Source organism: Eulemur rufifrons, chromosome 24, assembly GCF_041146395.1.
Source record: "Eulemur rufifrons isolate Redbay chromosome 24, OSU_ERuf_1, whole genome shotgun sequence".
NCBI classification, from domain to species: domain Eukaryota; kingdom Metazoa; phylum Chordata; class Mammalia; order Primates; family Lemuridae; genus Eulemur; species Eulemur rufifrons.
Window position 1 is genome coordinate 24,233,329 of NC_091006.1, and position 16,727 is coordinate 24,250,055.

At 36.0% G+C, this 16,727-nt stretch overlaps 1 protein-coding gene across 1 annotated transcript in view; it reads left to right on the forward strand.

Annotated features, from left to right (window-relative positions):
* LOC138374654 (transmembrane protease serine 11F) overlaps positions 1 to 16,727 on the forward strand; it is a 63,723-nt gene that overhangs the window by 22,241 nt on the left and 24,755 nt on the right. Inside the window, exons 2-3 of the mRNA XM_069457695.1 lie at positions 4,664 to 4,815; positions 10,410 to 10,528. Of these exons, the coding sequence (XP_069313796.1) occupies positions 4,664 to 4,815; positions 10,410 to 10,528 (271 nt within the window). The remainder of the gene's footprint in view (positions 1 to 4,663; positions 4,816 to 10,409; positions 10,529 to 16,727) is intronic.

Sequence of the window (16,727 nt, forward strand, 5' to 3'; positions counted from 1 at the left end):
ACCCTCTTATTTTTGATCACAGACAAGCTAGTCTTCTTCATAGCTCTTATCAAACTTTTAAGGACCTCTGTGTTTACTAGTTTTATTAGTTTTTACTTCCAGACTGTAAGTACTGTGGCATCAGGAACATGTGTTTGTATTTTATTCACTGTATATTTAGTTCCTGCCTATTAATGCCTAAAACATGGTAGGTGTTTATGAAATAATTGCTTGTTGAGTATTAAAAAGTAATTCTTATTTCTAGAATTCTTTCCACTTTGTATTCAAAGTTTTTCTGGAACTAGGATATAGACTTAGTTTCTTTCATTCATCATTTCTTCATTTAAAGAGTAGGAACATTTATGTAAGGTATTGTACTAAATATTAGGGTTACTACAAAGTAGTATAATCTATTCTTTTTCTCAAAGAAGCCTATGGTTTCTGACAAGTCCTATTCACATAATTCTTTAAAAATTATGAAATATCTTCATAATTTAATCCTTACAAAAACTTAGAGAGGTGGGGGATATTGTCACCCTAATTTAATAGATGAAGGATTCTTAGAGAATCAGAGATACCAAGAAAACAGAGTCAGTATATAATTTAAAAAAGTCTTTAACCTAGGATTTATGATATTAAATTTCATGCTCTTTCTAATACCGTTTCCATCTGTATTCCATTACTGTAACCGTTCAAGTTTTATTTCTATGCAAATTACCAAAAGACTTTAGTTCCTGTATTGTTTATTTGAAAGGATTTTTAGAAATGATATGAACTTCCAAAGATGGTAATTATTTCAGGGATCATAACATTAATGTGATGTAACAATAATGTCATTTTACTTTACTTGGTGTCCACATATATGCATTAGTCATAAAGCATTATTCTAGGTTTCTAAAACAAAGATACAGGTTTTATTTTAATATTCTGGGTTTGATATCCTCAGCCTGAGCATCAAGATTTTATTTTATTTTGATTCTGCTGTGTGGTTGATGTATGGAAGCAGCTGAAATAAGTCAGAGGACTTTGGCAATGAAAACTAATAGATTTATATTCTTTCTTTCTTTCTCTTTTTTTTTTTTTTTTTTGAGACAGTGTCACTCTGTTGCCTGAGCTAGAGTGCCATGGCATCAGCCTAGCTCACAGCAACCTCAAACTCCTGGGCTCAAGCAATCCTCCTGCCTCAGCCTCCCGAGTAGCTGGGACTACAGGCATGTGCCACCATGCCCGGCTAATTTTTCTATATATGTTTTTAGCTGTCCATATAATTTCTTTCTATTTTTAGTAGAGATGGGGTCTCGCTCTTGCTCAGGCTGGTCTTAAACTCCTGAGCTCAAACGATCCGCCCGCCTCGGCCTCCCAGAGTGCTAGGATTGTAGGCGTGAGCCACCGCGCCCGGCCTAGATTTATATTCTTAATGTTTATGCTTCAAGAGATCAGTTTTTTATTCATTTTGTAACAAATTCAGAAACAATATTTTCTAAATTATTAATATAATTACTGTCAAAGTTATTCTTGCTTGTTATTTATTCTTATATTAATAATGTAGATTACTCTGGAGAAAATACAGAAATATTCTTGACTATAAACTGTCAGGTCATTGAAGCATTATATTTAAAGACAAGACACCAAACACAACAAAACAGAGAAAAACAAAGCCCTTTTTATTTCATGTGCTGAGATAAACAGGCGATCCTCTGACTTTTTACTTGTATTATTTGTTTGTACTACTTGGATTCTAACAAAGCCATAAAAGGCCTTTGTTCTTAATTTTACAGATGAGGAGATTGAGATTGAATTTAGCTAGCCTGCTGATAGTAGCGAAGCCAGAATTAAACCCAGTCAAGTTGTGTTCATTTCCATCTTAAAAAGCCATCACCTATTTAGAGGATGTACAGAGATTCTCCATTTAACTTAAAAGGGTTATTTCAATGAAAGAGTAAATTTGAGTTGTAGATTTCTCAATTTTTATTCTCATTTTACTTTAATATGAAGAAAGAAAATAAAGCAAAGCAAACAACATCCCCACCCTCAAAAGAACGACAGAACAAACATGCTCAATTTGTTCTTTTAAAGCAGATGCAATACAAAGTATCATAAAAGGCTGTTAACTCTCAGCAAAGAAAAGCCCAGGACCAGATGGCATGGCTGAATTCTACCAAACATTCAAAGAGGAATTAATACCAATACTTCTTAAACTCTTCTGAAAAATAAAGCTAGAGGGAATACTTCCAAACACAATTTATGAGGCCAGCATTACCCTGATACCTAAGACAGGCAAGGACATCACAAGAAATGAAAACTACAGGCCAATTTCCCTGATAAACAGTGATGCAAAAATACTCAGTAAAATATTAGCAAACTGAATCCAACAACACATCAAAAAGATTATACATCATGACCAAGTGGGATTTATTCCTGGCATGCAAGGCTGGTTTAACATACACAAATCAATCAATGTAATACATCACGTTAATACAGTGAAAGATAAAAACCTCATGATTGTCCTAATTGATATAGAAAAAGTCTTCAACATCCTTTCTTGATAAAAACTCTCAATAGTTTAGGTATAGAAGGGAAATTACTCAACATAAGAAAAGACTATTTATGAAAAACCTACAACTAACATCATAATCAATGGGGAAAAACTGAAAGCTTTTCAACCGAGATCTGGTACTAGGCAAAGATACCTACTCCTGCCACTTGTATTCCACACTGCAAATACTAGCAAGAGCATTCAGACAAGGAAAAGAAATAAAAGGCATCCAAATTGGAAAGGAAGAAGTAAAATTCTATCCATTGGCAGATGACATGATCCTATATGTAAAAAATCCCAAAGATGCAACATAAACGCTATTAGGACTAATAAGTGAATTTAGTGAAGTTGCAAGATACAAAATCAACATACAAAAATCAGTAGCATTTTTATACACAAATAACAACTAAAAAATAAGAAAACAATTTCATTTCTGATAGCATCAAAAAAAATACCTAGGATAAATATAACCAAAGAGGTGAATGATCTGTATGCTGAAAGCTATGAAACATTGATGAAAGAAATTAAAGAAAACACAAATAAATGGAAAGCTAGCCTATGGTTCAGAAAAAAATACCATTGTTAAAATGTCCATACTGGCCAAACCAATGTACAGATTCGATACAATTTCTATCAAACTCCCAATGGCATTTTTCGTAGAAATAGAAAAAAAATCATAAAATTTGTATGGGACCATAAAAGATCATGAATGGCCAAAATAATTCTGAGAAAGAAAAACGGAGCTTGAGGCATCACAGTTCCTGATTTTAAATTGTATTACAAAGCTATAATAATCAAAATAGTATGGTATTGGCATAAAAACAGGCACACAGATCAATGGAATATAGTAAAGAACTGAGAAGTAATTACAAACATATACAGTCAACTAATTTTTGACAAGGATGCCAAAAGGACACAATTTGGAAAGAATAGTTTATTCAATTAATGGTGCTAGGAAAACTGGATTTCCACATGCAAAAGAATGAAATTAAACCCTTATATTACACCACATTCAAAAATCAACTCAAAATAAATAAAATACCTAAATATAAGACCAAAAATATTAATATAAAACTCTTAGAAGAGAATATAGGGAAAATCTCCTAGACATTGGCATTGGCAATTGCCTTGGCAATGCTTTTTTGGATATCACACCAAAAGCTCAGGACACAAAAGGAAAAATAAATATGACAACATCAAACTAAAAAGCTTTTGCACAGCAAAGGAAATAATAAAATGAAAAGGCAGCCTAGTGATTGAGAAAAAATATTTGCAAACAATATATCTGTTAAAAGGGTTAATATCCAAAATTTATAAATAATTCATATAACTCAATAGTGGAAAAACATATAACCTGATTTAAAAAATGTGCAAAAGACCCAAATAAGCATTTCTCTAAAGAAGACATAGAAATGGCCAACAGGTATGTGAAAAGGTGCTCATCTCTGGGGATTCAGAAAATAAAAAATGGCAAGTTTCAAGTTGGAGAAAGATAATTTAAATGGCGTAGGATATTTAGGGTAGTGGAGGGCTGTACCGGCAGGGACAGGTAAGAGTTTGGTGGCACTGAAGGGTGCTCTTGGATGTTGGAGTCTCATTAAGTACAATACACACTTTGTGATTTCACTGGGAGGTACTAATAAAATTCAAAGAACCGTGATCATATCTTCAAAAGTCATATTGCTATTTTTAAAGCAAGCCATTAAGAAATTTTTAAGATCATTTTAAATATAATCATATTAAAATACTTTTAATCAAGTAAAACTGGTGAGAATATTGTGTAATTTTGTTGCTAAAAGCTCCCTTATTTAAATGACATGAAATGTTAATTATAATTTACCTTTTTAAAAGCGATTCTTTGTATTTCACTACCAAAATTTCAAATTGCCAATATGCCAGACCAAATGTAGTGGGAAGATATCTTCACTTGAATGTCAACATCAGTAGAACTTTAACTAAAACTTCTACAATGATTGAGGTGTTGAGAGAAGGTATACAAATTAAAACCTAGTATTCCTTTCAAGATCTAATTTTCCCACTATTAGTAGTATAAATTATTTTCATAGAGGAACATACTAAGTGAACAAAAAGTAGAACCATAATGAATTTTTTATTGTCTTATTATTTTCTTTCTTTCTGTTATCACAGACCAGTTGAATTTTCAGAAGCTGAATACCCACGAATTGAGTATCAAAGAAGACAGCAATTTTGGGACCCTATACGGCTAGCTCTTTTCACACTGGTGATTGTAGCAATCATAGGCATTGCAATTGGTATTGTTACTCATTTTGTTGTTGAGGGTAAGTATCCAGGTCACATTTCTATTGCTTAAGTACTCCATGACTTAGTATCTTGAAATTCTCTGTTGTATAAAAAATGACATTTGCATGATATTAACATTTGAGTTACTAATCTTTTACTAATGTTAAATTATAGTTTGCTCTTGCATCGAGCTCTGTGTTACATGTCCACCCAGTGAAATTTGTAATATATATTATATTTATAGACATATCTAAAAGAAACACACATAAAAAAAGAAAAAGAAGGATGAAAACATCGTCATCAGAACAAAGACAAATCACATCATATACTGAGATTAATATATTTTTCTCAGAATCAGTATATTAATAAGTAACCTCAATGAACATTAAATAAATATAACACCATTGCACTTTTTTTTTTTTTTTTTGAGACAAGAGTCTCGCTCTTTTGACCGGGCTAGAGTGCCGTGGCATCAGCCTAGCTCACAGTGACCTCAAACTCCTGGGCTTAAGCAATCCTACTGCCTCAGCCTCCCTAGTAGCTGGGACTTCAGGCATGTGCCACCATGCCCGGCTAATTTTTTCTGTATATATTTTTAGCTGTCCATATAATTTCTTTCTACTTTTAGTAGAGACGAGGTCTCGCTCTTGCTCAGGCTGATCTCAAACTCCTGAGCTCAAATGATCCTCCCGTCTCGGCCTCCCAGAGTGCTAGGATTACAGGCATGAACCACCGTGCCCAGCCCCATTGCACATATTTTTTGAGGCCTGCTTCTACTGAACATTGTTGCAGAAGTCATCCACCTTGTTATAAGTAGCTTTAGTCCATTTATTTTCTTAATTGACTGATATTCTGTTGTCTTATACATGCCATAATTTGCTTATCTATTCAGATGTTCATGGACATTTTGGTCGTTCCAGGTTTTAAACATTAAATACTGCTATGAACCTTCTTATACATATATCTTGGTACACATGGGCTATCTATATATCTATATCTATAGATAGATCAATCTCCATTGTCAGTTGTATGTGTTGCAAACGTCTTCTGCCAGTAATAAAAAAATCATGATATATATATATATTTAATAATGAAATCACCATAACTGTGTGAGAATCTTTGAGAATAATGAATAAAATCACAGCCACTACCACCATTTACATGAAATATGGCATTAACTAAAAAAATTCAAACATTGAGTTTGCAAGCTGTCTGTTTTTTTTTTATTTATTATTGTCATTTTGTCTTTTAGTTTTACTGGAATTATATAGTAAATTATATTTTTAACAAACATTTTCATGACCCAGATTAATTTTTTCAGGATTATTTAGGATTATTTATTATATCTCTTGTCATGAGATTAAAAAAAATCTGCTTTAGGGAGTTGCAAATATTTTGAAGAATTTACTATTTAGAATTATATTTTCACAAAATCCATAAACACAGTTTTATAAAGCTCTAAAGCTGTTTTTAAAGTTAGGTTTCTTAAAAACCTAAAGAGTAAAGCCTGCATTGGGAGAGCATCATTTGTCTTCTCATTCTGTAGGCCTGGATCCACTTCCAGGGTTTTATCTTTCCATGAAATTTAGAGTCAAATGAACTTTGGTTTTAATCTCAGGGACATCATATCCTAATTGAGTGATCTTTGGCAAGCTAATTTTCTACTTTACCAAGCTTAAGTACCATGTAAAGAGATATTATTTTTACTTTAGAAATTTATTGTGAAGATTAAATGATCCATTTGTGTTTAGCACAGTGCATGGCATATAGTGATTTCTCATAAATATTTGCTGTTATTAAATCGAATTTCTGAAACAGCTTCCTAATTGACTCCTGTAGTGTTCAAGTTCCTCACTGGTGAAATGAGCCAAACATATAATAAAGACTCAATAAATACCACATGAAAATATGGCAAATGAGAATAAATGTTCTCAAGATATAATGAAAATTCAATAAAAGATAGGTATCATTATTTATTAATACAAAAGTTCAACATTACTATTAATATAATCTATTTGTTACAGTGACTAATGCAATTACTATGTTATATATATATATATATATATATATATAACTTACATTTTTAAAAGCATTTAAGTATATATTAAAATCTTTTACTTTTACTTGTACATGATTCCAGAGGATGTTTTTGCCCAACTGGGAAAGTCTTAAAGAGAATATTGGGATATGTATATGATAATGAATAATATCACTGTGTTAGTGTGAGATCATCTTAATTTTATCTTTTTGTAATAGAACTTCATTCGTGAAATCTTGTCAAGATACAACTGGAGAAGTAGCTTGAATTGATTTTATTTGATAAGATAATACATGTGAGAGCTGATTAGACAGAGCTTAGTGTATGTTAGGAACTTGGTAAATACTGATTCATTCATCCACTCACCCATAAAATAAGAATAAAGTCATAATCTTTAAAATAAAAATAGCAAAACAACAAAGTGGAACATAAATTATTAGGGTAAAATATTTCTGATTCCTGTTTCTCAATTCGCTTCAAATGAACAAAATGTATTTTTTTAAAGAAGTAAGAAAATGCTTAGGATTAATTTTGTAAGTAGAAAAAAAGATAAAAAATTGTGGTGATAATCTATTTCAGCCAAGTAAAACAATATTGTTAGCAATATAAACATAAACCAAAATAATATCAATTACCTCTAGATATTAGGGTTATAATTTTTAGTGTCTTATATATGTTTTTTTGTTCATTCCAGGGTTTTTGATATAGCATTTATAACCTAAAAAAAGTTTTTAAGGCCGGGCGCGGTGGCTCACGCCTGTAATCCTAGCACTCTGGGAGGCCGAGGCGGGTGGATCGCTCGAGGTCAGGAGTTCGAGACCAGCCTGAGCAAGAGCGAGACCCCGTCTCTACTAAAAATAGAAAGAAATTATATGGACAACTAAAATATATATATACAAAAAATTACCCGGGCATGGTGGCGCATGCCTGTAGTCCCAGCTACTCGGGAGGCTGAGGCAGTAGGATCGCTTAAGCCCAGGAGTTTGAGGTTACTGTGAGCTAGACTGACGCCACGGCACTCACTCTAGCCCGGGCAACAAAGCGAGACTCTGTCTCAAAAAAAAAAAAAAAAAAAAAAAAAAGTTTTTAAATGAAAATCTAATTAATTAAATTAAAAATTAGAATATTTAGCCCAGAGTCTGATGTCTTATGCTTTTATTAAATGTAGAATATTGAAATAATTAATAATTCATTGCTTTATAAAAAGCTAAAAGTGCTTGTTTTTTTTACTATTATCTGAAATGTTCCCCCTCTGTTAATGTAATAACGGCACAACACTTCCCTCTAAAAGCTGACATTCCAATGGGCTAAAATCCACAGATCATTAAGATATGTGGCAATTGCAAAGTAGAGGTCTTCACAAGGTAGTACAGCGGCACAGCTTTGTAGGCTCTGTCTTAGTCTGGATACTCCAGAGACTTTCCTCACGGAGGTGATGGCACGCATAGGATGCAGGCAGTAGAAAAGTCTGGGAAAAGGGCATTTCTGAGAAAGGGCATTTAAAGGGAAAGAGGTAGCAGAAGCAAATCTTAAGGAAAGAAAACAGCACAGTGAATGCAGACAGATGCAAACTGGTCACTGTGATTTTAACCTAAATCCTAAGGGAAACATGGCAAAGAATATGCTGAAGAGGCAAGCAGGATCCAGGGCAAGAAAAGACTTTGTAAGTCATAGCCAAAGAGTTGAGACTCCTTCCCACTGACAATGGGGAAAAAAAAAAGGGAAATGTTTTAATTTAAGAAGTAATATTGTCAAATTTGCAATTTAATGGATCACTCTGGCTACCACATGGAGAATGGATTTGAGGAAAACAGGACAGGAGGCAGGGATACTAATTGGAAAGCAGGCAGTCAATGACAAGGGCATGACCAGGAGCATTAGTGGCAGTGGAATTTGTGAAGAAGATGGATTTAAAAAATTTTAAAGTGTGATAACATTGTTGGTACCTGATAATTAATTAGGAAGGGATCGGGGATTATGCCAAGATTTCTAGTCTGAGTGATGAAGTAAACTGTAATGATAGTATTTGAGATAGAGAATACAGATAGGAGACTTCTTTTGTATGGAAATGTGATTTTGTTTTGGATGGCTATCAGCTGGGTGATTGATGAGGACCTGAATTAAGGAAGTATCCCATGTGTGTGGAGAAAGATATTAGAGATTAAATAGGTTTTCGTCCATAGGATTTAAAGACTGAAAGATGAATTGGATGTTGGAAATGAGGATGAAGCCATGTGTAGATGATAGAGCTGTTCACAAATATAGAAAATATAGGGAGTAAAGCAGGTTTAGAGTAAAGGAAGAGGTAAATGATTATTTCACTTTGGAAATATTATATTTGAGGTGCCTATTGAATGTGCAAACAACAGTCTCTGGAAGTCAGTTGATATAGAATTGAAACTCACAACAAAGATTTTGTCTGGAGATAAAAATATAAAGTCATCAACAAATAGTTACCGGTTAAGGTCATCCCAGTTAAGATCGGCAAGTGTTTAGTACAACCAGGCCAAGAATAGAACCTTGGGATACTAAGGATAAGGGTGGAAATAGAGAGTTCTCCAAGGTAACTGAGAAGTGGCCAGGGAGAAAGACAAAAAACTAGAAGATGGCTTCATAAAGTCAAAGATGGGGTTTCAAGGAACATGATTGAGGCTGTAAAGAAATGAAGGGGTAAAACAAAAATAATCAAAAAAAGGTAACCATTAAATATTACCACTGTTGTCTTTGACAATAACAGGCTTAGTGGTGTGGTAGGAGTAGATTATGGAGAATTAAGAAGTAAATGATGGCGGGGCGCGGTGACTCACGCCTGTAATCCTAGCACTCTGGGAGGCCGAGGCTGGTGGATTGCTCGAGGTCAGGAGTTCGAGACCAGCCTGAGCAAGAGCAAGACCCCGTCTCTACTAAAAATAGAAAGAAATTAGCTGGACAACTAAAAAAATATATATAGAAAAAATTAGCCGGGCATGGTGGCGCATGCCTGTAGTCCCAGCTACTCGGGAGGCTGAGGCAGAAGGATAGCTTGAGCCCAGGAGTTTGAGGTTGCTGTGAGCTAGGCTGACACCACGGCACTCTAGCCCGCTCAAAAGAGCAAGACTCTGTCTCAAAAAAAAAAAAAAGAGAAATGAATGAGAAAAAAACAAAGCGAAAACAATATAGACTTCTATTTAAGTAAGTTTAACAGTAACACAGAAAAAAATGATAGCTTGTTCAATATATCTTCATAATACAGTTTAGGTATTGTATAATATACCTATGTTAGCAATTCTTTGAGGAAATTGATGATTTTTTACATGACTTTCAGCAATTGTTTTCAATATTTACTTTCCATTGTGTATTATGTGTCAAATTTAATGAACATTTTGATATCTGTAAATGAAGTATTCTGTAAGTGTACTTTGGGATCAGAATTTTCTCTTTTAACTGGCTGCATTGATGAAATTACACAATATTTGAAGTGTGTCTGCAATAATTTTTGTACTAAGTAGAAATAAACTGTGTTATAGTAGCCTATTTAGTGGGAGTAGACAGGAAGTGGAGGACCAGGTACTGATTACCTTTAACCATGAATCTTTTGCTTATTTTCCCTTTCAGATGATAGGTCATTCTATTATCTTGGCTCTTTTAAAATCACAAATATCAAATACAAAGAAAATTACGGAGTGAGATCCTCAAGGGAGTTTACAGAAAGGAGTCATCAGATTGAGAGAATGGTGAGCTCGATAGAAATTTTAAATGTTTACAAATGTGTCTTTCTGCCTCACTTTGAATGTGAGCATTATAGGAAAATAGTCTCTCTGTGCCTCAACTTGTTCTTCTGTACAACAACAATGATACGGTATCTAGGTCATACAGTTGTGAGGATTAAATGATTTAATATATGTTAAACATTTACAATAATGTGCACCATAACATGTATGTAGTCGATTAGAGTAGGCAACTAGCTCCTGAGGAAACTGTTGGTTGAAACAAATGTTTTCCCTATTTTTAACTCTTGATTTTATCTTTCTTGGTTCATTTTCATTAACATTCTTTAATGTAAGAATATAGAATTGCCACACTCACCTTATCATTTTGTTTGTTTTTGAAAGCACTTAAGGATCAGATCATATAAACAGATGTGATGTGTCTATAGTAATTCTTGATATCAACCTTAAATTTAGTTATGCCCTAAAATATTTTGGTTTTCCTTGATAGTTTATGTATTTATGGAGGCATAACTAATTTTTAAGTATATTGTATGAGCTAAATCCTAAGCATCAGGGCAGAAAGTCAAGTCAAATAGTTTTCCATTTTTTTGTCCCATGAAAAGCATGGTCATGGACACCATAGATTTGTTTAGCAAATCCCAGTATATTAGCCAAGATTTTAGTCCTTTTAGGTTTATGAGAGTTATTCTAGAACAAAGAATTAATAGCTGAATAGAAAGGGCATTAATATGATTCTTTATGATTAGCTGTAGGCACTATCTCTTTTAATTAAAAGATGTGCCTATTCTTAAGGCTTTCCACAGTGTTATGTAAATTCCTTGAATGAATTTTTCATTTCCAGAATTTCTGTTTGGTTTTTCTTTAATACTTTGATATCTTTAGAAATTTTTTTCATTCATTTCCTGTCTTGTTTTTGTAGCTTCTTTGTGTTGGATTTCTATTTTCTCTTGTATTTCGTTGAACTTTCTTACAAACCATGTTTGAAATTCTTCATGTGTCATTTTAACCATTTCATTTAGGTTGGTATCCATTAGTGAAGAGTTATTGATTTCTTTTGGGGATGACTTTTTGCTGTGATTCTTCATGTTTCCAGAGTTGTGTTACTGATTCTTATCTGACATCTTGGTCAAGAGCTGGGGGTGCTAGGGCTTCTTTATGGCCCTATCTCTGAGTCCCCAAAGATTGATCCCTGACAGTGCTGAGGAGAGGAGTGCCGGTCCTCAGTTGCCTTTGAGATGTTTTAGCAGGTTAGATCCACCTCTTGGGTTACCTCTGACCTGTTGTCTTCACCTCTTCCCAGTGGAGTGCAGTGAGTTTGGTCCTGAGCTTAATCTCTGAGCTGGTGGATTGTGTTTGTGGATAGGAATCTGCCACTTTTGCTTCAAATCTCTTAAATGCCTCCCAAACATACCTAGAATAAAATCCAAGCCTTAGCAAGGCCTCCAAGGACTTGCATGCTTTGGCTCTGACTGCTCTTCCCACTGCTACACTCTCCTCCTTTCTCACTGAGCTCTACCCAGATTGGCCTTCTTTTTTTTTTTTTTTTGAGACAGAGTCTCGCTTTGTTGCCCAGGCTAGAGTGAGTGCCGTGGCATCAGCCTAGCTCACAGCAACCTCAAACTCCTGGGCTTAAGTGATCCTACTGCCTCAGCCTCCCATGTAGCTGGGACTACAGGCATGTGCCACCATGCCCGGGTAATTTTTTCTATATATATTTTAGTTGGCCAGATAATTTCTTTCTATTTTTAGTAGAGACGGGGTCTCGCTCTTGCTCAGGCTGGTCTTGAACTCCTGACCTCGAGTGATCCACCCGCCTCGGCCTCCCAGAGTGCTAGGATTACAGGCGTGAGCCATCGCGCCCGGCCTACATTGGCCTTCTTTTGGGTTTTTTGCATATTCTGTTTCTTCCACTTGGAAGATTGTCCCATGACCCTGCTCTTTCTGTTGCTCACTCCTTCCGATCCTAAGATATCACTTAAACATCACCTACTTGGAGAACCCTTCCCTGTTACAGTCCCCCAGCCATTATCCCATATTACTTTACTATACTAATTGTCTTTTGTAATTAATTTCTTAAATCTAGGGTCTATACAGTTTCTGACACATACCTCAAACATTGGAGACTCCTACCTAATTGTTTTGAATGAATAAATAAATTACAAAAAGGGAAGAAGGAGACAGAATATTCTGAAAGAGGCATGATGGAATGCAAAAGCCAACACTTTTTTTTGTCCTCACACTGTTGGTTAAGACTAACCATAGCTGTAGAATCAATTATTAATAAAAATGTTATTGTACATCTACTTTGTGCAAGGTTATAAAGAATGCCAAGGTCAGTAAAGTACAGTCCCTTCCTTAAAGTAGGTTTTAATATGGTCTACATATGGAAGTTTATGCACGGAAAAGAATACCAAATGAAAATTGAGATAACTTAATTATATGATACACGAGAGCTTCCACGGTGCAGCATATCACTGTCAAAATGTGTGACTGGAAGGATTAGTATTAATGTTTTCGAAGTTCAGAGGAAGAAAAATCCCCGTGAGTTAACAAGAAGCTTTTCTAGAGAGGAAGAGGAAAAGGAATCAGTTTGTTGGCGTTTGTGCCCTCTGCTGGTGTCTGTTCCCCTGACTGCAGCAGGAGATCTGCAGAACTCGCCTGACCTATTTTCATGGGTGGATCTCAAAGGGATTCCCCAGCTGGCATCCAGTAACTGCTGATCTTCCTTGAGGACTTCATTTGCATACAGTTCCCAGCCAGAGGAAAGGTGCAAGCTCAGACTTGCCAAAAGCAGTAACTGGGCAGGTACCAAGCTATTTAGTCAGAGCCACATGTATTGTTTCAAATATGTTATTATGTTTTTTTAATGCTAGAGTTCAAACCAAGGGTATCTGATTTTTAAGGTGAATATTTTTTCGCTTGCATTTTACCATGAGCCTTGTCTTGTTTTAAATGGAATAATCTTTAGTAAAATGACCTATTCTTAGGTTGGGACCATAAAAAGAGAAGGAAACAATCTTTGTAATTTGAACTAAATATCATATTATTGAGTTCCCAGGAAAGAAATATAAATATGAGTTAAACTTCTGCAGAAAAGAGTTATAACAATGGTTATGTGTCTGAGGAGGAAGAGTTCCCCTAGCCCTGTTAAACTTAGAAGCAAAAATAGAAGCAACATCCCAAGAGGTTCTGTCTTAGGAGGTTTATATTCAGGGAATAAAAGATGCAGTTGAAAAATTTCTTTCCCTAGTACCTTTCTACTCCCCACCCAACCTGAACATCTGTCTTCAAACATATAAGTACTTCAAGGTTGGCAAAGTCACTTAATATACTTTAACACAGGATCTAAACCTGGCTCCCATGGATTCATATCCCAGAACCACCACTTCCTATGCCACCAGACAAGTGTATGTGTCCTAGGCCTCAGTTTCCTCATCTATAAAATGGGGCTAAAGAGTACAGTACTTTCCTCCTAAAGTGGTTTGAGGTTTCAACAAAGGAATCAGTCCAATGTTTGCCATGTAGTATGGACTTAATACCTGTAAGCTATTGGTAGTGGTCACGCCAATATTGTACTGTGTAAGGATCTACCATTTTTTAAATAGAGGTCAATTCCTCAGGGCAATGATGGTTTGTTAATATCACATTTTAGCGTGAATAGATTCTTGGTATTTCCTTATACCCTGAAATGATGGACTCCTGATCCTTCCCCAAAGTGCCATATGTGCACAGTTCAGAATTTCAATGACATTTATCTGAAGTCCTAGAGACATTAAAACCAGCTTTTCTCTCTGTTCCTTGAGAGATGGAGAGATGTAAATAGTAATATAATGGGCTCAGAAAAGCCTAGTGAAGTCCTAAGTGGGTGACAGCCACGACAGCACTGTGCCCACTGGCATGGCTGCCTGCTGGGCCCGCGGGAAGTGCTGCTACACGATGTGCAGATGGAGGCAGCCAAGCTGGTCAGTTGATGACCTTTCTTATTAGCATCATCAGTTCCGTATTCTGTGGACAGCTAAGCACAGGCGAGCTGGATGCTGTTACACTTGGTGTCGCGGTTGTGAATGTTACTAGGATTTCACTTGGAACTGGATTAACCTCCCTCTGTGACCTGATAACGCCTCAGTCCTTTGGAGGAAAGAACCTAAAACACATGGGGACTGTATTTCAAAGAGGAATCCTCATCTTGATGCTGTGTAGCTTTCCCCCTGGGCCATCTTCATACATACAGAGAGCATCCTGCTCTTAAAACAAGACCCTGACGTCTCCAGGATGGCCCAAATTTATATGATGATTCTCATTCCTGCTCTTCCAGCAACATTCCTGTTCCAACTGCAGAAAAGATACTTACAAAGTCAGGGCATCATCTTGCCTTATGTTATTACTGGGTTCGCGTTGAATGTTGTCACTGTAGGCATGAATGTACTCTTGCTGCGTGCCCTGGCCCTGGGAGTGGTAGGTTCTGTCTGGCCAACACCATCTCTCAGTTCTTCCTGTTTGCTCTTCTTTACTTCTATGTGTAGTGGGAAAAAGCCCCCATCGACACTGGGGGAGGTTGGAGTAGGGACTATTAATATTTTGAGGAGTGAGGCTTCTATATCCAGCTAGCTATTCCCAGAATGTCAATGGTGTCCATTGAGTGGTGGACCTTTGAGATTGGAACTTCCTTGCAGGACTGATTAATGTGAGAGAGCTGGGAGCCCACGCCATCATCTGTGAACTGGCTTTTGCAATCTACATAGTGCCTCTCGGCTTTGGTATAGCAGACATTGTGTGAGTGGGCAATTCTCTGGGGACAGGGGATGCAGAGCAGGCTGGGTGCTCTCACATCACTGTTCACCTGTGTGCTGATGTGTGCACACTTGTAGGTGTTGTACTTGCAACTTTTGAATGATGTGGTTGCCTATGTATTTACCAGTGACAAAGACATTATTTCGCAAGTGATGCCTTATTTTGCTTCTTTTCATCTATTTGATATATTTGTAGGCACCTGTGGTGGAGTCCGGAGAGGTACAGGAGAATAAAAGATTGGTGCTATCTTGATATGCCATTGGTTATTATCTTTTCGGTTTTCTCATTGGAGTATCTCTGATATTTCCTGCTAAACTTGGAATAATGGGTCTTTGGTCTGGATGAATAGTTTGTGTCTTCTTTCAAGCCCTTTTCTATGTGGTGTACGCCTCGAGGACAGACTGCGATAGAGTTGCAGAGCAGGCCCAGGTTTGAACTGGTCTAAAAGAGTAAAGAGACCAGACCTACCCTCACAGAGCTGCCTATCCCAGAAAGAAAACTAACCCGTGTAGTGATTTTGTCTGGTAGTACCAGACAAGAGAGCCAAACCAACCAAGTGGTGGAAGAAAACACCTGGTATGCAGTAGCCAGATGCAGATGTTTTGACAGTGAGACAGTTGATTTTCTATCCTGGGATGGCCTTAGCTGTTGCTATTGTTGTCCTTTTATTAGGAATTGTAATAAGAGTTTTCAATGACCATGGCTAAAATAGAAAAATTATCACCAGCCTACAAACTAGAAATGATAATCATATGCCATACATTAAGCAAGGAAGGTGACCTTGTTATATGGACAGTGGTTTCACTCTCAGCTCTGAGTAGAAAAGATATCAGTCACGTTTCCTTGGTTAAGCCCAGAAACTGCACTCTCCTATTTCTTGATTAAGAAAGAAGCTATAATCTTAAGTAAACTTTTCTCTGTTAACACTACCGTGGTTTCTAAATATGTAAATTTGATTTTCTGTGTTGAAAATGTTCTTTACTCTTTTCTTATATGGAGTATCTTTCTTCTTCCAGTAAAGCAATTTGTTGTCCTATAAAATATTATTGTTGATCTAGTCTTTTATTGTATTTCTCTGTTAATGTACTTCATCTTGTCAGTGACTGTGTATTAAGTACTTGTTCAAGTCCTATCTGAGGTATTTCCATGTCAGCTTTTATAAAATAAACACCATAATATTTAAAGAGAGAGAAGAAAAGCAGGGGCCAGTGAAGGGATAAGATTGTGAGGCTCACACTGAGGAAGACATTGAGCTTGAGGTAGGAACATAATATACTCAAGTTTGCATTTTAGAGATGTCGTCTTGCTTGCTAGCATTAAGAGGGAACAACTGAGGAGACAGAAGCTAGGGCAGAACCACACACACTGGTCAGCGAGGAGGCTACTGCAACAGTCCAGGCACAAGTTTCTA